Source organism: Pseudocercospora fijiensis, assembly GCF_000340215.1.
Source record: "Pseudocercospora fijiensis CIRAD86 unplaced genomic scaffold MYCFIscaffold_1, whole genome shotgun sequence".
Taxonomy (NCBI): domain Eukaryota; kingdom Fungi; phylum Ascomycota; class Dothideomycetes; order Mycosphaerellales; family Mycosphaerellaceae; genus Pseudocercospora; species Pseudocercospora fijiensis.
This window is the reverse complement of record NW_006921532.1, coordinates 8,830,215-8,847,521: the sequence shown is the minus strand read 5'-3', so window position 1 is coordinate 8,847,521 and position 17,307 is coordinate 8,830,215. Positions and strand designations below refer to the sequence as shown.

Below are 17,307 nucleotides of genomic sequence, written 5' to 3'. Positions count from 1 at the left end.
GCCTTACTAATAAAGGAGTCTCGTATGTAGCTTTACTTTTTAGGGTCTATATATAATCGTTATCCGTTTGCTTTACCGGAATACACAGACTACGCTACCTTCGCACCCTATTTAAGGCGAGCTTTCTAAGCTCTTTCTTCTACTCGAATACTAACTAACTTACTACCGCCTACCCCCTCCCCCTCCTTCTATCTAAACCCTTTAATTATTATTAACAAGCTACGAACGTTTTTGCAAACTCGTTACTAACTCCTTTCTGCTCCGGTCGACTAAGATGTCTTCCGGCGCCCCGAATCCGCTAGGCGCTAGTAGTAGTAGCAACCTACTAGCCCTAAACCTAGGCGTACTAGTCCCGATCGAAGCCCCCTCCGATAGCGCCTTAGCTGCTACAACTAGCCTCGAGCACTGCTTCTAGATCGTTACCGCCCTTAAAGACCCTTAAGAGAAGATCTAGAACGCTCGTACCCTACTACGCGTTATTAATAGGAACATTAAGAAGGCTGCTATCTTAGTTGCGTACGGCATAAACAACTTGCGTTAGTCTATCGGTAAGCGTATCTTTAAGCGCGAGGTCCTTAACGATATAGATATTAAACAAGCCTTTCCTATCGTCTATAGCCTTAAGACGGCTAGCACCTAGATTCGTTTGCGCTTTAAGACCCTCGACTAGGCCTTCGAACATTAGGGAGGACTAAGTAGTCTTCCTAAGAGCCTTATTAACTTCGCCTACGGTAGATAAGAGCGTATAAAGCAGGTCTCTTCGTTCGTTAATAAGTATAAGGTCCGTCGTTAAGGCGCTAAGCACCTTTCCCGCACTATAATCTATTATATATCTACTGCTAGTAAGAAGGTAGGCAAGTAGTTACTTAACTTGTCCTTTACGCTTAACGACTTTATAACATCCTACTAGAAGCGGTACTACGATACAATTGTCTAGATCGATCTTAATATATAGACAACTAAGGATCTACTAAAAGAGAAGGGCTATCGCATTAATAGTATAGGTTTTATTGTTAAAGGTTAAGAGGCTCCTATCGTTAATGTCCTTGAACGTAAGGCTCTTCGCCTAGAGACAGAGGCCGATACGGCTGCTAGTCTCGCGCTCGCTACGGAGATATAGGCTTAAGACCGTCGCTCGACCCGTAACCGTAAGGTCCCTTAGGAAGTTAAGGACGAGCGCGCTAAGGCCGAAGCAGCGCGCAAGAAGGTATTATATGCTCGCTAGGCCCTCCGTAAGGCTACTAAGAAGTATAGCGCCCCTTCTAGGGCTAACTATAGTACTAACTATAGTAACTCGGATATTAATATACTAGATATACTACTAGAAGATGTCTCCTCCGAAGGCTCCTTTAGCGAGCGTAGAGATAGAGGGCTCTCGCCGATCCTATTAACTAAGAACATCTATAGCTCTTATAAGGGCGACTCTATTACGCACCTTATTACTAAGATCGATATAGTTCCTAAAGCCGATATAGGCAAAGCTCCTACCGCCCTGTCTATCTATTAATAGCTCGACAACCTTAGTAAGCTAAGAGAAGAGCCGTTCTCTATATATGCTAACTATGTTAAGAAGGCCGCTAAGGTCTATAGTCTCTATACTAGTGCTAAGGCGATTGTCCTCGTCGGCCGCCTATTAAAGATTAGTCGCGAGGTTCCTAATTAAGACGCCTTCGCTACCCTTAAGGCTAATTAGGCCTATGCTAACTAGTTTCCTAGACGCCCTATTACCGCCCCGATATCTCTAGGACTCTACGCGTTCAACCCTACTAGTACTATTACTCGCGCCCTTACGCTAATAGATCGCTAGAGCAAGTTCGTTACCGGTATCCTTAGCTAAGGCACTTCCTTCGACCGCTTTCGCTAGACTAGCAATACTATCTTCCCTTAAGTCTTTAGCTAGTTACAAGAGCCTCGTAGAGTATATCTTCCTTTCCTTATCGACCTAATATAGGAGGAGTTTAAAATATACCTTTAGTATATACGTACGATGCCTAAGTCTAAGCAGGAAGGCCGCAATGCCCTTTAAACTTATAGTGTAAGTAACTAAATCGTCCGCTAGCACCCTGCCCTATAGCTCTTAGCTGTCGCCCTTCGACCTAATTACGTATACGAGCTTATCTCTATCCCTAAGCCTACTAAGTTCTTTAAGGTTAGCGGTATTTATAAAAACTATCCTTCTAAGGAGTCTACTCGTCTCAGACAAGATATAGTTAAGCTCGCAGCTAGCGAGGGTGCTAGTTACCTGCGCATTAAGGTCTGTCTTATATCTAAGGATAAGACTAGCTACTCTACTATTGTTAAAGGCATACATTAGCCCGAGGTCTTTGCGAACTAGGTTAAGAAGCTTAAGGCTCGTAGCCTAGTCCCGCTAAGCAAGATCGGTAAGCTTACTAATAAGTACCTTACCGACGACGACCTCGACTATATATTCGATAGTTAGCTTAATAGTAAGGGGCGTAAGGCGGAGTAGATCCTCAACCCTCTAAAGGAGTACGAAGTCTCTATTTAGATACTATACCTGCTATATAGTAATCTAAAGACTAAGAGCAACTGTATATTAATTAACCTAGGCTACTCTCGCGTTATCGACGGCACTAAGATTAAGAGTTACGATAACTTAACCGTCGCCGAGGTTGCTAAGGCGCACTATAATCTAACCGCCCTTCTAGGTTCGAACACCTTCGTACCGTTCCCCTTCCCTACCGCTATCTTAGTCGAAGGCCTTAGTTGCATCTCCGACGCCCTAGTTAGTAGAATTCCTTAGTTAAGTTACGTTATTTAGAACAAAGTTAAACAGATCCTCTAGCTTAATAACGAGGGACTTAAGAAATATCTATACGATTAGGAGAATGCTGCGAAGGAAAAGGCTACTAACCTCCTCGTTAATTAAGCTTTCTACGAGGGATAGTACTTCGGTGCTAATAGCTTTAACGCATACAGAGGAGATTTCGAGAACCGACTAGCAGATAAGGTTATTGCTAGTAAGGATTACGGCGCGTTAAAGCAATAGTAGGTCTATATAGTGTTGCTTAGGAAGTTGTTTTTGCATAATTATAGTATCTAGGATTAATGCTACTCCGGGGGTGTTATTGCGGAGTTCTGAAAATAGCCTTAGCTAAGAACGCTAAGGATGCATATATGTTTGTTTTAAGCGCGCAATATAAAGCGTGTCTAGTTAGATACGAAGAAAGGGAGGGATATTAGCTAGTAACCGGCCCTATACCTATAGGCTAGTTTTAAGCCTATATAAGAGGCCTCCTTCTATATTATAGATAGAGCATCAACCTCGTATAGTACATTGTTTATATCACACTTCTACAATGCCTATATTGTAGGGCTCTAGTTATTAGCCTAAGCGACAGTCTCGTTATCCTATCTTGCTAAATATAGCTGCCTATATTGCTATAGGTTATGTTACCCTCGGTAGCCTATACTATTGCTATAAGTAGTAGTAGTGTTATTAGTTTCCGTCCTTTACTAGTTCTTAGGTTTATTATATTAGCCTAGTAGATAGTTAGTACTATTATAGTTAAAGCACTTTAATCCGATTAGGGGATTGCTATAACCGTTATTGCTACTATTGTTATTAGTCGAGCGGTTAGTATTATAGGGATACGAGCCCCTTCTACGGCCCCTATTACGGCCTCCTCTATATAGCCGCCGGCTACGGCCTCTTCTACGGTTATTGTTACTATTCCTATTATTAGCACTATTGTTCTAGTAGGAACCTTAGTTTCCTCCGCGGGCACTACGGTTGCTACGGTTAGTACTAGCTAGTCGGATCCTTAATTCTAGTCGTTACTAGAGCTAGACAGCTCGTTTAGCTGTTTCTACCTCGACTATAAATTAAATACATATTAGATTAGCCTATTTAAATACGCGGCGGCGGTCTAATTCGAGGATAAGCTCCTATCTAAGCTTTAGGCGTATCTCCGAGATCTATATAGAATTAGTTTTAGCCGGAAGGTCGTCTTTAAGGGTTTTTAAATAGGCTTTAAATAAGCGAGCCGACTAGTTAGTCTTTTGTTTAGCCCGAAGGTACTAGTCCTAAGCATATTGTTGCCTTAGTATAGGGTTTCTAAGGGTATCTAGTATAATAGTTTTGTAGGTCTACTACTAAATAGAGGTCTAATCGTCGAGGGAGTTAAAATAGTTATCCTAGGTGCGTTTTAGGTCGCTATTAATATACTATATAGCGTAGACAACTAATAAATAGTCGTCTAGAAGAGCCCTAGGTACATTTCGCTAGTTAAGCTTACAATCGCGTATATAATTATTGTACTGCTTGCGGCTAGAGCCGTTAAATACGGTATAGTCCTTAAGCTTAGCGTCCTTCTTCTAGGCTAATAGCGAGGAAGGTCCTACTATTAGTTTAGTAGTAGTTATCGGGGCTTCCTAAAGGCGGCGAAGCTCGAGGAGATTATCCTTTAGCTATTGTTCTTAGCGTAAAGCAGCGAGCCTGTTTTAGGTAGCTTCTTAAAGTCTCGCTACTAGCTAGGGCCTAAAGGCTAGTTAGCTATATCGTCGATTAACAATGTTGTTAAGGATATCGTTAATAGGCAATTCTAGATTATTACCTAGAACTATAGGTTCTTCGGCAGGCCTAGTAGTAGGCTCTTCGGTAGGAGGCACTTTAGTAGGTACTTTAGTAGGCACTTTAGTAGGCACCGTGCTACTAGCGTTGTTATTGCTAGCGCTGCTAGCGGCAGCACGGTTGTTGCTTCGTAATAGGCCGGCTATTGTAATAAGGGGTAGCACTAATAATATATTATAGCCCCTTATAGTGCGGATATAGCGGAATTAGTAGGTATCGGTCTAGTATGCTTAACTTAGTATAATAGGCCGTATAGAAGGCCTTGCTTAATAATTGGTACGGTTGTTTTTAGTAGAATAGTACGTATAGGTCCCGTTCTTCGGGTATAATATAGTTAAATCGATAGTTTTCGTAGCTATACCGCTAAAAGCTTAAAATAAGGACTATCTAGCTACTACCCTTAAAGGGTAGATCGAATACTATATAAGAAGGGTTATATTAGCAGGTAGATAGGGTAGTAGTAGGTATAAGTAGTATTCGATAAGGATCTAGGAGGAGAAGGAGGAAGGCAGGCAAGTTAGCCTACTACTAAGCGCTAAGCCCTGCCTAAGGCATTAAGACCCTAGCTTTACTCGAGCCCGGTTATATACCAATTACGTGTAACCTCTTTAGTCCTAACATTCTACCTCTTATTTATTAACCTATTCTATCTCTTCCTCGCGGTTATATATCGCGCTTATTTCGACCTTACTATCGCTAAACTCTATGCTTTTTATTATATATAAGCCTTCGTACGCTAAATATCTATCGCTTAAGAATATATAGTTATTACTTAGTAAGCTAGAAGTTAAGCGGCTAGTACGTATATCTCGCAAACTATAAATTAAGCAACTTAGTATAATTTAAGCTTTTATAGATTATAGTATTACTTAGCGCCTCTACTAACGCTATCTTATTAGAACTCTTAAGAAGTACTTTAAGCGCTTTCTAACTACCTTTAGGGCTATAGCTAACGTATTGTTTATTATAAGAGACTAAGAAGAATACTAGTAGTTTATTAAGACTATATAGAGCGACCTACTAAGCTATACTATACTAAAGGCAGTTAAGAAAGTAGACTATTTAAAGAAGAAGTAGATAGCTCTAGAGAGTAACGATAGGGCTATAGGCGACTTAGGTACGGCTCGGAGTTTAGTCGGAGATCTCCTTTTAATAGCGTTTCGAATAACTAGTCTACTAAAGGGCTATTACGTATACTTAAAGCGCCGAGATAAGCGTTAGATACGTAGAGAGAGCTTATAAGATACGTGTTCGTCCCCTTAGCTATTTATAATATTATCTAAATTTATATAAAAGAAGCCCTCTTCTATATTTCTTAGAATAGCTAGAATTCCTTAAAACGGCTTTTTCGACTATATTCTTCTCTTCTATACTACGACTACTAATAATAACTAACTGTTTCTAAGCCTTATAATATACCTATTCTAACTTAACGATTATATCCGCGAGCGCGTATAACGAAATAGTATTATCGATACCTACGGTTAGCTACTAATATAGGCTCTAGACCCCGTAGTAGTCCGGGTTAGTTTAGTTTAGTTTACTAAGCCGGAATTCTAGTTTAGTTTAGTTTATTTTGCTAAGGAACCGGTATACGGACCGGTTTGCCGGCTACGTGCCGGCTACGGACAAAAACCTAACCTAAAACACGTCTAAACAGCCCGAAACACAGATGCAACCGTGTAGCGTATGCAATATAGGGCCCCTAGACCCGATCCGAGGTCGTCGTATGTCGTCGTATGTCGTCGCAGTTTAAACTTTAGTCGGATTTTCTCGGAAACCGGCTTAGACTAGCGGGGTAAAAAACTAAACCGGAACTAAACCGGAGGGGTACCGCTAAGAAACCAAACTATATACGTTCTATAGTTCGCAAACCGAACTACTACGGGGTCTAAATATAGCAGAAATATAATACTCCGGCTTTTAATATCTACTACTCTTAGTATAGAAGAAGATAGCTAATAAGATTATATAGGATTATAAGGATATAGACAATAATAAGCCTACTTAGTAGATAGCTCTACCTACTCTATATAACAACGTATATACTAAATGCTTCTACTACTTCTAGTATAGCTATTACCTATTTTATAAGTATATCTAGCGCTTAAGCTTCTATATTACTAGTACGAGTATTCTTACGCTACGACGTTATTATTTATATAATAGCCGTTTTTAAGGTCTAAATAGCAATCTTACACATCTAGAGTATTACAATACTAGACTTGTTATCGATAATAATAAATAGTTAGTAGCGACCTACGTCAATATTAATAAGGCTCTAGGAGTAGTATAAAAGCGCTAAGTAAAGGAATGCTTCTATTCTATATAAGAAGTAGTTATATAGTAGGCCTTCTTCCGCTTCTATAATATATAGGCTTCTAATCTAAACGACGCTTAGTAATATAAGGCCCTCCTATAGTAGGTAACTAACTACGCCCTAATAAACTAGAAGTTAATAAACGATTATCGGATTATATAAACGACTAGTCTAGACGTAGCGCTAAAGAGGCTAAATTAATACCTTATTATACTTCTAAGTAGCGAGGTTTTAACAGCGATAGGCTGTTATAGTAACTACTTAGACTAGTCTTCTATACGGCTATATTACTATAAGAAGGGTTATATTAGTAGGTAGATAGGGTAGTAGTAGGTATAGGTAGTATTCGATAAGGATCTAGGAGGAGAAGGAGGAAGGTAGGCTAGTTAGCCTAACGCTAAGCGCCAAGCCCTGCCTAAGGCACTAAGACCCTAGCTTTACTTAGTCTAGTTACATGCCAATTACATATAGCCTCTTTAGCTCTAACAATTACTAACTCTACCTTTATTAGTTACCTTAACTAAAACTAGTACTAACCTTCTAGATATATATAGGCCTCGTACTACTATTAAAGGCTATTCTTTACTAGTCTACGGTCTACCTAATAAGAACAGCTTTATTACTTAGGTTAAAAATAGTAGGGAAGACGTACTATACGAGGTTAAAGAGGGCCTATTTAATATCCTCTTAGATACAGACCTTCTATAATTAACGCTAATTAGCTAATTGCCGCTATCTTTACTAAAGAACGCTAGTAAAAGCAATTAATACGATAGCGACGAGGTATTAAGGCATTAATAGCTATTACTATTATCCTTACTAGACGATTTACCCTTACTAAGTAAGCTATTTCTACCTCGTAATCTACTACTACTATTCTCTATAGTAGAGCTACCTTCTATAGTAGAGCTAACTTCTATAGTAGAGCTACCTTCTATAGTAGAGCTACCTTCTATAGTACTAGTACTATCTATAGCTCTATATTTATTACCTATAATATTACCTAGTAAAGATACTTTAAATAATCTACTATAGCTATTAGGTAGCTCTTATAAACCTCGTCGTTAGAAGCCTTTAATTAGTAAGCCTATAATACCTTCGAAACGCGCTTATAGAAGGTTATACGTAGGTATACTACCTAGACTATACCGGATAGATTAGTCCTCTTATACGCTATCTTTTATACTAACTAGACTACTAAAACGACGGATATAAGGAGAGCTTGTCGCTTCTAAGCGGTAGAAGTAGTAGTCCTAAGTTATAGGCGTAGACTTACTAGTAGTTATTTTTAAGCGATTACAGCTATTTAGAATAGTAGAAATCTAAGGTAATTAGGTTATATAAGGGGTGTACTATGTTTGCAATACCCTAATTTATATACTAATTTCGGTAAATCTAGGGCACTCTACAGGTTGTACGGAACCCACAGGATGTGCTGGAGCCACCTCGAATTTACTTTCTAGGTTGATCTACTCGCACTTGAGGCGAAGAGGAGGCAGGAAAGAAGGTTAAGTGGCGACCTTCGTTGACAAAAGAGCAGGGACATGCCAAATGTCCTTACGCAAAGAATTCCACGGGACGTGGCGTGGACGATTCATCATTACGGAGCAACTTGGCTCACACCTCCACCTCTACCATACATCCGTCGGAATCTCTACCCTTATCATCACCAATGTCCCAATGCACCTGATTGACAGCCTACCCGCCCCAGCACTTGCTGCGCTTGCCCTCATAGGAGGTTTGTGGGCCACTTCCCAAGCCTACAGCATTGCAACCTCTTTCTACATCTATTTCCTGCGTCAGAGCTCTCTGGGAAAATACAGTAAGACTCCCAATGGCAAAGCTGCCTGGGCTTTAGTCACCGGAGCAACAGACGGCATCGGTAGAGGATTTGCTGAGGAGCTCTGCCAACGAGGTTTCAATGTCGTTCTACATGCCCGCAATCAAGAGAAATTGGAGACTGAACGCGAAAAACTCCTGAAGCGTTGGCCTCAGCGTGAGGTGAAGCTCCTGAAGATCGACGCTGCGAGCGAATCCTCACATCCGGCCACGTTTGAGGGAGCAGCGGCGCGATTGAAAGAGGTCGATCTGAAAGTTCTGGTGAACAATGTCGGCGGCTCCGGCGGCATGGCCTCGTTTCAGCCTCTTCATGAGCGTGCTCCTGGAGATATAGCGAGGTTCATCAACACGAATGCCACTTTCGCTACAGAACTTACGAGAGCACTTCTGCCGCAGCTTCAGAAGAGCACTCCGGCACTCATCCTCAACATCGGTAGTGCAGTCAGTGACTTCGGCCTTCCCTATTTGAGCGTCTACTCAGGAACCAAAGCATATGTCAAGGGCTGGTCGTCGAGCTTGAACGCAGAGATGAAAGCTGATGGCCATGACATCGAGATAATGTGTCTTCTCGTCGCTGCAGTCGGAACGGATTATGCGCCCAGACCGGAGACACTGTTCGAACCGAATGCGAGAAATCTGGCCAAGAGCGCTCTGAACATTGTCGGCTGCGGTAGAAGCGTGATATTTCCCTACTGGCCGCATGCCCTGGAGGCCAGTTTCTTCCACGCTCTGCCACGTACCATCGCTGAGGCAGCCGTCATCGACCGTGGTAAGCAAGAACGACTGCTTGATATGGAGCGCATGAAGAAGCGATGACCAGCTTTGTGGAGGACAACCACAGAATCTTAGCCAACTCATAACCACATTATGCTATCTAGAATGTGGTCCGACAGCTTCGTACCCTTTCTATCATGACATGCACAACGCCCGGGCTGGTGCTAATGACGCAACCATCATATGGGTCTCGCCACCCATTATCCTCGCCCTGCACCGTGATCTGAATTGTCCGTCCATGCAGTCTTGGGTCGTTTGCTATGTCCTCGACAAGCTTGAGCGACGCCGCAATATCGTCACGCAAGCCAATACACTTTACTGACTGCGCAGCTCCGTCGGGCCGAGTATGTATCAGTGTCACGGAGAAGGGTCTAGGGACTGAATCTTCAACTTCTGGCGCTGAGCGATGCTTGGCATACGCAGACAACCCTTCCTCTTCTAAGTTTCTAGCAATATCAGAACAGAATACCCCCTCAGATGGATGTAGTCGATATGCCGTGCGACAGCGCTCCCGCAAGTCACCTTCAGATTCGACTTTGCGCAGTTTTGAGATCGTCCAACCTCTCGGTGCTGGCTTCCGAGGAGGTGATGCTGCTCGCTCCGGCCTCACATGAGACCTTGCCGGAAATGTAATAAGCGAGGGCTCTCTATACCAAGGTGTTGTACGGTCAAAGCTCCGGCTGCGATGCGTCTCTCTGGCTGGGCGCCCAGTATCGTGTCCTGGCACGGGAGCATAGTCTCGTTCGTTTTCGAAAGTCAACTGCTGCTCACTAACAGCAGCTGACGTTGAATACTGGCTTGCATCGCTCGCTATGCTGGGGCTTGGAAGACGGCGGCCAGCCGTCGGAGCATCGAATCGGGTTCGAATAGCCGCTCGCTCAGTCGGAGAACTGCCATCCACTGTGAACCATCAGCCAACTTTTCCCAGACAATAAATAGCTACATCGCATGCTGAACATACTGGTATCGAGCTCGCTTGCCACAGCCCATATCTCAGGCTCGCGGTCCGCGAACGATGATGGCAGTACTGCATGCTCTGGTTCATCCCTCATGGCTTCCACAGTAGCCGGCGGCATGGCAAAGTTCCCCTTGGAAGATATGTGCGCTGACATATCCACCTTCTGAAATGAGCACGACCACTGTAACAAAATATCAATTACCTCCTAAGATATTCATCATATGAGCACAATCATGAAATCTTCATCGATCAACCCCATCAACCTCCAAGATCCCGATCTTTCTGACAACCCTCTTCCTTCTCAAGCAAACCAAGCTCCCTCATCTCCCTCACAACCTCTTCCCCAACATCCTCACACTCAATCTTCGCAATCACATCATACCAATCCGTCTCCGCCTCGCTTTCATGCATCAAGATTTTCCGCCCCGTCGGTCCATCTATAATCGACCACTGCATGATCATCGTACGCCCGAAAATGTTTCTTGAAGTTTGCACATCGTTGAGCTTCTCGCAAGCGGTCAGGAGACTTGTTTCGTGGTAGATGTCTGTGATTGGAAATTTCGTGGAGTTGGAGTTAGCGTCGGGGTTGTATGTGATTTGGATGGTGAAGGAGGGGGAGTGTGTGTTGGGGGGCATGATTGCGATGGAGAGGAGCTTTGGGGTTTGCTGGAGTTGATGGAGGGATTACTGTTCGTGGCTTTGGGCGTAGATGTAAATGTGTGGAGTAATTCAGGCTTGCTGCCATCCTCTGTCTAAGACCAGTTTCAGAGTGGTTGTCTTTTGTCTCGGTATTAGTGATTTGATGTTTTACGCCACAGTCTCTGATTGCGGGTTGAATTGAACTTCGCGCAGGTAGTTTGTCTGACTGACATTTGTCTTTGCCACGATCGACTTGGAATCAATGCTCATGTTTTCTCCAAATCGCATCTTCTGTCGATTGAGGAGGCGGACAAACGTAGCGGATGTATCTTACCATACTTACGAAGGCGAAAATTCCGCCAGAACGGCTATTCCCTCTTTACTTTCGCCATGTTTTTGCATCATCCATCAAACTGTATACGCTTCTCGGTGGCGTAATACGCACTGCTGCGTCGATCGGCCTTCTGTGAATGTATACTCCAATCGGTATTTAGTTTCCTGTCAGTGAGTCACATTGTCTTTTCTTTCCTACCACATCACGACTCACGAACACAACGAAGGCACAATAATGAGTAGTACAACAGGCCCATTTTATCCACATGGCTGTTTTGATCTACTGACCATGTACGCCAGATCCACCTCCAAATTCACCTGCTCTTCCGCCGATCCGACCCCATCTCTCCCTTGAGGCAGGCGGTCCATGCTCAACTCCGCCTCCTACTTCCCCACCCACTGACAGCATGGGAGCAATCCCAAGCCCGCCTTGGGGTCCTCATTACCCTCGTCCACCGGTCGACCGCTGCTCCAGCCCCGTCAACCCGATTCCAAGTCCTCCTTGGGGTCCTTACTCTCCGGGACCTTCTGGCGATCGCTGCTCCAGCCCCGTCAACCCAATTCCCAGCCCTCCTTGGGGTCCTTATTCTCCGGGACCTTCTGGCGATAGCTGCTCAAGCCCGGTCAATCCTATTCCGAGTCCTCCTTGGGGACCCTATTCTCCAGGCCCATCGGGTGACCGGTGTTCCAGCCCAGTCAACCCAATTCCCAGCCCTCCTTGGGGTCCTTATTCTCCGGGACCTTCTGGCGATAGCTGCTCAAGCCCGGTCAATCCTATTCCGAGTCCTCCTTGGGGACCCTATTCTCCAGGCCCATCGGGTGACCGGTGTTCCAGCCCAGTCAATCCAATTCCCAGCCCGCCTTGGGGTCCATACTCTCCTGGACCCTCGGGTGATGTGTTGGTACACTAGCCTGTACTCGGACTCTTATCTTGCCACGCCGTGGCAGTATGACCCATGAGATTGATCCACAGAGGATTGATGGCGTTAATCGAAATTTTTGGTTGCTGTTAGCCGTAAGGAAATAGTGTAGCAAAACGTACTACTTCACACCTGCTTCTGATAGCCTCGTCTCGTTTCTCGGCGAAGGATCGACCGACCGAGGCTGATCCTTCGTGTCTCTTGTTCAGGCTCGGCTCAGGACACATTGTCACAATGCAGAGTGGTATGTTGCTCTTCTCAGGAGGCATTGCGCGCTGATCCCAGCCTTGTAGTATTCGGTTCTGCTGATAGAGACGGGTTTCCGCTCGCCTGTATCCATTTTGCCGATGAATCCCGTGGTGGTGTCGTCGTGCTCGTTGGAGACGTGTATGGATGATGATTATGTCAGCGGCGGCGTAACGTCCAGCATGGCACAGGCCATCGGATGGCGATGGCGTAGTCATTCTGCGTGTCGCACACATTGCAGGGGGGCCCTTTGCTGTGTGGTCGGGACCGTCGGGGTAGAAGAGGAGTGCGCACTGTTGTAACGTGAGATTGTACTCTGTCTGCTTCAGCTGCTGACCATTTGTCCTTCTTGCCGCCGCCGTCACCGGGAAATGCCGACTGGGAAGACTGGCCGTGCGTGGAATTGTCGTTCAACGGTTGACGTGCGTGTTTAGACTTTATCTGAAGCTTCACCACATCCGACATCCCACAGCCCATTGCAGGCGAGAGCGATTCACCGTGCGCTTGTTCGGTTCATTGTGTGCCACCGCCGACCTCTACGCTTTCCATTCGCCCGCCCATTCAACTCCATCTCTCCCACCACATACCATCCCGACCGCCACCGACTTCGTGTACATCAACCATTGGCCGCGTGCTGGGCGCTGTTGCGGCGTATGTCTTCTGCTTCGACGGGTCGAACGCAGCCGCAACACAATGGACACAGACATGCGGGCGCCGGCGCGGTGAGGCCCATGGTCCTCGCCGCTGCCAAATTGCTCTTCATACCGCTCGCGAGCGCTGCTCCGACTCCGTTGAAGCTGGTTGCCAGGCATCTGCATATACTAGAAGACGGTGAGGACCTGCCCAAGGACGCCGATGACCCGTCGTTATGGATCTACTTGGGGGTGGCCATTGCCCTCGTCTTGCTTGGAGGTGTCTTTGCGGGCTTGACCATTGCATTGATGGGACAAGATGAAACATATCTGCATGTGATAGCGACCAGCGGAGAGGGCAGCGAGAAGCGACATGCGTCCAAAGTGCTGAATCTGCTGAAGAAGGGCAAGCACTGGGTCCTGGTCACGCTACTGCTCTCGAATGTTATTACCAACGAGACACTGCCCATTGTCCTGGATCGCAGTTTGGGAGGTGGATGGCCTGCAGTGGTTAGCAGTACTGTGTTGATTGGTAGGTCTGCTCAGGAATTTTCGGAGAGCGCGATAATGTACTGATTTGTGCGTGCTTCTAGTTATCTTTGGCGAAGTCGTGCCGCAGTCCATCTGCGTACGCTATGGCCTTTCTATCGGAGCCTATTGCGCGCCGCTTGTCGTCGTTCTGATGTGGATAATGTGCCCTGTCGCTTGGCCGACAGCCAAGCTGCTGGACCACCTCCTCGGAGAGGATCACGGCACCATGTACAAGAAAGCTGGTCTGAAGACATTGGTGACGCTCCACAAGACATTGGGAGCTGGGGCTGGAGAGCGATTGATGGAAGATGAGGTGACCATTATCAACAGCGTGCTGGATCTCAAGGACAAACCAGTCGGCGACATCATGACACCCATGCAAGATGTCTTTACCATGAGCGCCGATACCGTCCTGGATGAGAGGATGATGGACACCATCCTTTCACAGGGATACTCTCGCATACCTATCTATGCACCAGACAACAATCGCAACTTCATCGGCATGCTGTTGGTCAAGATCTTGATCACTTACGACCCAGAAGACTGCAAACGCGTTCGCGACTTCGCATTGGCAACGCTTCCCGAAACGGCGCCCCACACATCCTGCCTTGACATCATCAACTTTTTCCAGGAAGGCAAGAGCCACATGGTGCTCGTATCAGATTTCCCAGGCCAAGACAGAGGAGCACTCGGCGTTCTCACCTTGGAGGATGTCATCGAGGAATTGATTGGAGAGGAGATCATTGATGAGTCTGATGTCTTCATCGACGTTCATAAGGCTATTCGCCGTATGGCACCAGCTCCGAAGACCCGCTTTCCTAGCAGGACCCGTTCTGTCGTCGAAGAAGATGACGGCAAGGAGGCGGATGAGAACGAGCCTTTGATCAAGAAGGATACCACCGAGTCGCGGAAAACAAGCCTTGCCAACGGTCAGACCACATTCTTCATGCGTAGGAGATCAAGCGCTGCATCTGATTCTACCCGCGAAAGGTCTGTTCCAGTGCGCAAGAATACCGCAGAAATCAGAGAGCATCTCAAGCATCTTGGACCAAGCAATGCCGCAAGCAAACCCAAGCCCACCAAATTCACCAGCGTCAAGATCAAGCCCGGAGTTGGAACCATTCCGGAGAACCACCAGACTACTACAGGAATCGATTCCGGCTCAGGGGACGCTCGCCCAGGCACGGCACCTAATCAAGCGACCGTTGATGAAGCGGTTGAAGCTTTGAGGTCTGGTTCGCGCGGCGCTTCTAGTGGAGCAGCGGCAGTCTACGGCACTATGGACACGCCGCCAACCAGGCCGAGAGGTATGAGTGGATCCGAACAGATGAGTGCGCAAGAAGCGAGCCGGATAGCCAGAGAGAATACCTCTGTGCCTCCCGAGAACCGAATACCGCAAGAAGACGGCTCCAGTCAGAATCAGGAATCGCAACAACAACAAGAGGAGCGAACACAAGACCAGAAATTGCAGGAAGAGAGCAAGCCTACAAACGAGACAAATACAAATTCGCCATCCCCACTGAAGCTGACGCCAGAACTACCAGAAAAGCTGGTCGTCGGTGGTTCGGCAGCCGCTGAAGATGACAACGATCAGCTTGGGGACATGCAGTCGAGCTACTCTGGTAAGAAGCGGATGACAGCGCGATCTGGTTCGATCACAGAAAGCACAATCGAGGTTGGCGGCATGAAGAAAGTCGTTCTCGAGACCACCTCTAGTAGTGAAGACGGTCACGAGGAGACGCGCAGCCACTCTCACCGAACTTTGAATTCCCCAGGCTCCAAGAACGAAGAGCATGATGAGAAAGACTCTGGTAGTGGCGGTCATGAATCGAATGGCGAAAGCAGTGGCAAGAAGAAACGAAAGAAGCGTGGCAAGAAGAAGAAAGGTGGAGATTAGTTGTCACTTCTGACTAACGAGGACAGCGGCGACGATGAGGACACTCTCATCGGATCTATCACTACATCACGCAGTTCTACCAGCTCTTCCATCAGCACCCATCAGCGACACCGCAGCACAGTCAGCATTGGCAGCGCTAACGGCGTTCAGATCCATAAGCTCCAGGCGAGATGGTATGAACAGCAGCAATTCCGCGTGGGAGGGAGCCTTGCCGATGAGTGCGCACATTATGCATATATGGAACAAAATCAGACTGTTGGCGGAAGGTGGTAATCGGTGAGGCGAAAGTATGTGTGTATTTGTTGTTGTATAGTAACTTTAGCGACGTATGTGTGTGTGCTACCGCTACAGACAGAGCAAACAGCGCAGAGAAAAGAAAAACAATCGAAAGCATTTGAGGCTTTCGGTCTTCTCCAACTTTGCGTTCCGACAGACTTGAGCGCCGCGTTGATATTCGTTCGGCATTGGATCCAGTAGATACCTGCTTATGGTCGCCAGAGCGTCAGCAACCATTACATCTCGAGACAGTTTACGCTGAGATATGTAACAACAACATTGCGATTCAGGCGATGTCGGACAAAGAAAATCGAGTCTTCAAAGAACCGAGAGTTTCACGAGTTGTTCGTCTCGTCTCTCGTGTTCTCCGCTCGGCAAAAATTGGGTATAATCATTGCAAATGCGTAACATGACATGGGATGAGAAAAGACTTACCGCGCGTCGCGAGATCGATCAGGTAAGGTATAGGGGAAGTGAGTGAGTGGAAGTGATTTCGATGCTATCGACCGACTATATATAATTCTGCGTAACCTGAAGGCCGGTTTTTTTTTGTGCGTTGGGGGTTTTCATGTTGTGTAAGTTGAGTGGGTATGAGCCATTGTGACTCGGTGGGGAATGTTGCCAATGTTTCGTATTCGCGAAGGAAGGGGAATCGTCGTGAGAGAGGATGAGATGAGCTGGTGTGGGAATGTGTGTGTGTGAGAGAGGATGAGCCATCGAAGGATTGGGTGGAGATGGTGTTTGGTGGCTTCGGAATTGAATTGAGACATTTTCAAACGAGTGTGGTTTTGATATTGAATCAAGCTACAAATGCAAAAAAAAAGACTAAGTGGACAAAACAAACAAGATTGTGGTCGCTGACCACCGCGCATCAGTCCGAACCCGCTGCGCGTTCAACCCTAGACTTCCTTCACCAGTAGTACCCTCGGCGGCTTCTTAGACGTGAGGTCAGTCTCTGTCTCTTCGAACACATCTCCAGACACCTCTTCCACCATTCCCCTTGGCAACTTCTCAGACGTGAGGTCAGTCTCTCTCTCTTCGGATAGATCTTCATCTATCTCCTTCACCATTACTCTTGGCAACTTCTGAGACGTGAAGATGGTCTCTCTCTCTTCGAGTAGATCTCCAGACACCTCGTTCACCATTACGCTTGGTAAATTCTTAGACTGGAGGGCGAGGGCAGTCTCTCCATCTTCAAATAGATCTTCATCAATCTCCTTCACCATTGCCATTGGTGAATTCTTAGACTTGAGGACAGTCTCTCCCTCTTCGAGTAGATCTCCCGACACCTCGTTCACCCTTACCCTCGGCGACTTCTTAGACTTGAGGGCGAGGGCAGTCTCTCCAT

General features: G+C 46.1%; 3 protein-coding genes across 3 annotated transcripts; 2 read left to right on the top strand and 1 right to left on the bottom strand.

Annotated features, from left to right (window-relative positions):
* Nucleotides 1–1,040: 1,040 nt before the first annotated feature.
* On the top strand, nt 1,041–9,642 carry MYCFIDRAFT_206236 (uncharacterized protein; the record flags this gene model as incomplete). The annotated part of the gene is made up of 4 exons (XM_007923697.1): nt 1,041–1,052; nt 8,326–8,377; nt 8,405–8,426; nt 8,450–9,642. The coding sequence occupies 4 exons, from the start codon at nt 1,041–1,043 to the stop codon at nt 9,567–9,569; spliced, it is 1,206 nt and encodes a 401-aa protein (XP_007921888.1). The 3' UTR covers nt 9,570–9,642.
* On the bottom strand, nt 9,624–11,412 carry MYCFIDRAFT_170646 (uncharacterized protein; the record flags this gene model as incomplete). Its single annotated transcript, XM_007923696.1, has 10 exons — nt 9,624–9,659; nt 9,700–9,936; nt 9,990–10,132; nt 10,194–10,427; nt 10,471–10,666; nt 10,715–10,767; nt 10,797–11,151; nt 11,174–11,269; nt 11,302–11,346; nt 11,371–11,412. 10 exons carry the CDS (start codon nt 11,410–11,412, stop codon nt 9,624–9,626), a joined length of 1,437 nt encoding a protein of 478 aa, XP_007921887.1.
* A 1,828-nt stretch (nt 11,413–13,240) lies between these two features.
* On the top strand, nt 13,241–16,098 carry MYCFIDRAFT_201799 (uncharacterized protein). The gene is made up of 2 exons (XM_007923695.1): nt 13,241–13,787; nt 13,849–16,098. The coding sequence occupies exons 1-2, from the start codon at nt 13,277–13,279 to the stop codon at nt 15,681–15,683; spliced, it is 2,346 nt and encodes a 781-aa protein (XP_007921886.1). The 5' UTR covers nt 13,241–13,276; the 3' UTR covers nt 15,684–16,098.
* Nucleotides 16,099–17,307: the final 1,209 nt, after the last annotated feature.